The sequence below is a fragment of the Hippocampus comes genome, unplaced genomic scaffold (assembly GCF_001891065.2).
Source record: "Hippocampus comes isolate QL1 unplaced genomic scaffold, H_comes_QL1_v1.1 scaffold301, whole genome shotgun sequence".
In the NCBI taxonomy this organism is placed as follows: Eukaryota; Metazoa; Chordata; class Actinopteri; order Syngnathiformes; family Syngnathidae; genus Hippocampus; species Hippocampus comes.
The window spans coordinates 381,134-382,173 of record NW_017805928.1 but is presented as its reverse complement, the minus strand read 5'-3'; the positions used below and the strand labels follow the sequence as shown (position 1 = coordinate 382,173).

The following is a 1,040-nucleotide window of genomic DNA, read 5'->3' as shown; positions in this document are numbered from 1 at the left end:
GGGGAAAAGAGGGACGACCGCGAGAACAGAAAAGCGAGTCAAGTCTTCGCGCTTCGGGGGGGGGGGGCGCGAGCGGCCGGGCCGCCGTCTCACCGCTTGTTGGGGTCCTTGATGAGGAGGCCCGAGAGCAGCGACTTGGCGTCGGCCGACAGCGTGCGCGGGAACTTGATCTCCTCCATCGGGGAAAAGAGGGACGACCGCGAGAACAGAAAAGCGAGTCAAGTCTTCGCGCTTCGGGGGGGGGGGGCGCGAGCGGCCGGGCCGCCGTCTCACCGCTTGTTGGGGTCCTTGATGAGGAGGCCCGAGAGCAGCGACTTGGCGTCGGCCGACAGCGTGCGCGGGAACTTGATCTCCTCCATCAGGATGAGCTCGAAGAGCTTCTCGTGGTCCTGGTTGTAGAAGGGCAGCCGCCCGCACATCATCTCGTACGTCACCACGCCCAGACCCCACCAGTCCACCGCGCGGCCGTAGTCGTTGTCCTCCAACACCTGCGGGGGAAAAAAAAAAAAAAAAAAAATCACAGACCGGATTTTCCGCACCGCCGAAACGTCTTCCTTGCGTACGGTCGTGACGCTAACATGTCGACGCCAAGATGGCCGCCTCCAACGTTGTCACTCGCCCGTTGGTCCGGTGAACTGTGTCGCTCGCTGCTTTATGAAATACGCTTTTTGTTGCGAGGGAGAGCTCGCGGTGGTCGATTTTTTTTTTTTTTTTTAAACGCACACGACATGAATGGTTTTCGACGTCTGTCCGTCTCCGAGCCTTCTCTTCTCTTCTTCCGTTCGACTCGAGAGGCGTTCGGGACCGCCTCGGGAAAAAACCCGAAATCAATCAACCATTCCTTCATTGAAACGACGAAAAAAAGGAAAAGAATGCATCGAAACGGAAAATCAAGTGAGGAAAAATCACAAAATAAATTCGATAGCCCCCCCTAACCCCCCCCCGCCCCCCTGCGGAATTTATTTTGTGAGTTTGTGAATACACAACAAAGGAATAAATAAATAACAAAAAAATGCTCAAGGAAATGCCTAAATTAATAC

The 1,040-nt window shown here is 55.2% G+C and overlaps 1 protein-coding gene across 1 annotated transcript in view; it reads right to left on the bottom strand.

The window, feature by feature from the left end:
• Window positions 1–89: 89 nt before the first annotated feature.
• The window catches only part of LOC109527625 (RAC-gamma serine/threonine-protein kinase), a 29,063-nt gene continuing 28,112 nt past the window's right edge, over window positions 90–1,040 (bottom strand). Inside the window, 2 exon segments of the mRNA XM_074895040.1 lie at window positions 90–173; window positions 258–488. Of these exon segments, the coding sequence (XP_074751141.1) occupies window positions 90–173; window positions 258–488 (315 nt within the window).